Source organism: Octopus bimaculoides, chromosome 7 (genome assembly GCF_001194135.2).
Source record: "Octopus bimaculoides isolate UCB-OBI-ISO-001 chromosome 7, ASM119413v2, whole genome shotgun sequence".
In the NCBI taxonomy this organism is placed as follows: Eukaryota; Metazoa; Mollusca; class Cephalopoda; order Octopoda; family Octopodidae; genus Octopus; species Octopus bimaculoides.
Window position 1 is genome coordinate 68,338,320 of NC_068987.1, and position 2,005 is coordinate 68,340,324.

Sequence of the window (2,005 nt, forward strand, 5' to 3'; positions counted from 1 at the left end):
ATGTGTATGTGAGTGTGTTGTATTTATTAGGGGTTCTGTGTGTGTCCGTGTGTGTTGGGTTTATCCGGGTGGTGTGTATGCGTGTATGTGTATATTTTGTGCATATTGGTACTGAGTATGCGTTTGTGTGTGTGTGTGTGTGTGTGTGCGCGCGTGTGTGTGTGTGTGTGCGCGCGTGTGTGTGTGTGGGGGGTTGCGTATGTGTGCATAGCTTATGTAGTTTCCAGATGTGTGTGCACATGTGTGTGTCTGTTGTATTTGTGAGTGGTTTGTTTTGTTTGTAGTGTTAGTGCAGTGTGTGTGTATACGTGTGGGTGTGTTTGCGTGAGTGAGTCTGTGTCTTGTATTTATCGGGGAGGTGTGTGTCATTGCCTGTGTGCATGCTTGTGTGTATGTGTGTGTATGTATATCTGTGTGTTTGTGAGTGTTTTTTGTGATTTTATTATGTGTATATATGTGTGTTTTTCTTTTGAGTCTGTGTGTGTGTGATTTTTACTGGGAAACGGGCATATTGTGTTTGTGTTTGTGTGTGTGTACATATGTATGCACATATGCGTGTGTGTGTGTGTGGGGGGGTATTTGCGTGTTTGTTTGTGTATCTGTGTATGTGTGGGTGTGTTTGTGTGATTTTGAGTTGTAATTGTCAAGGTGGTGTTGTAGGTGTGTGCACGTACGTGTTTACGTATGTGAGTATGTGTGTGTGAGTGTTGGTTATGGTTGTTAGAATCGTATTGCAAGTGTATATATGTATGTGCTTTCTCTTGGAATATGTGTAGGTTTGTGCTCAAGTGTGGGGATATTGTGTTTGTGTGAGTTTGCATATGTATGTGTGGGAGATTTGCATTGTATTTCATACATATTTTCACTCGTTCGGTACCTTATAACTTTACTTTGTTTTATATATATTTATTTATATCGATGTAAATACATACAAAGACTCACACACACAGACCGTGCGCGAGAGAGAATAATTTTGTTTACAAACAACCAATCGATGCACGTCTACTATGACTCTCAATTGACATTTTGTAAAAGTTTCCTGTGGCCCTTATATAAAAGATATCAAAGGTGACCATTGCAGATTGCAGCTTCAAGAACCCAGATACTCTCTGAGGCAAGCGTGTTAGCTCAGTCACCTACGAAGTCGAAGTTATCTCTGTCCCGCCAAGTTACGGAACAGAAACAAAATTATATAGGACTACGCCAACAACCAGTCTTCTCGCAAACAAGCCATATCTAGATTCAAATGGACAACAATATGCGGCACACTATTAATAAGAGCATCGTTGAGATATCTAAGCCATACATTAATGGGTCAAAAAGGAACAGGTTTTATACAGCTGAAAGAAACACATCCTTACTGGGTCGTTCAGCTGCAGCCATCTTCAAAACGTAAGACCAGAAATGTTTACAAGATGCATGCATCTCGACAAATTTCTATTATCTAACAAAAACAGACCACTCATTACTCCGGAATAGTCACACAATTTACCGAGCTTAAATCTTTTCACCATTCAAACATGCCGTCTAAGCATAGTTTCTGGATAGTTTTATTCTATATATCTATTTTTTCAGAAACAGAAAGACTCAGCATTAGCATTGTTACGGGACATCACCTTTATTCTATGTTCCTTTAAAGTTTTCCGATCATTTTTCTCATAACTTATTTATTTTGTTGTTAATTTCTCGCATTTCCTCACGGGTAATCATATAATTCGCGCCGGATCATGCAAGATACGCTACAAAAGTCAGTCCAGCTATTGCACTACATACGTATGAAACGTAAATTAACTCATGTATAAAAACTACTGTATCCATTAAATAATATACATGTATGTATACAGATTAATACATAGAAAATACATACATATATATATATATATATATGTGTGTGTGTGTGTGTGTGTGTGTGTGTGTGTGTGTGTGTGTGTGTGTGTGTGTGTGTGTATGATATGTATTTATATCTATCTATTTATCTTTCTCTCTCTCTCTTGATATATATATA

General features: G+C 38.0%; 1 protein-coding gene across 1 annotated transcript in view; it reads left to right on the forward strand.

Annotated features, from left to right (window-relative positions):
- The window catches only part of LOC106868221 (uncharacterized), an 8,236-nt gene extending 6,574 nt beyond the window's left edge, over window positions 1-1,662 (forward strand). Inside the window, exon 2 of the mRNA XM_014913386.1 lies at window positions 1,576-1,662. Within this exon, the coding sequence (XP_014768872.1) occupies window positions 1,576-1,662 (87 nt within the window). The remainder of the gene's footprint in view (window positions 1-1,575) is intronic.
- The last annotated feature ends 343 nt before the right edge of the window (window positions 1,663-2,005 follow it).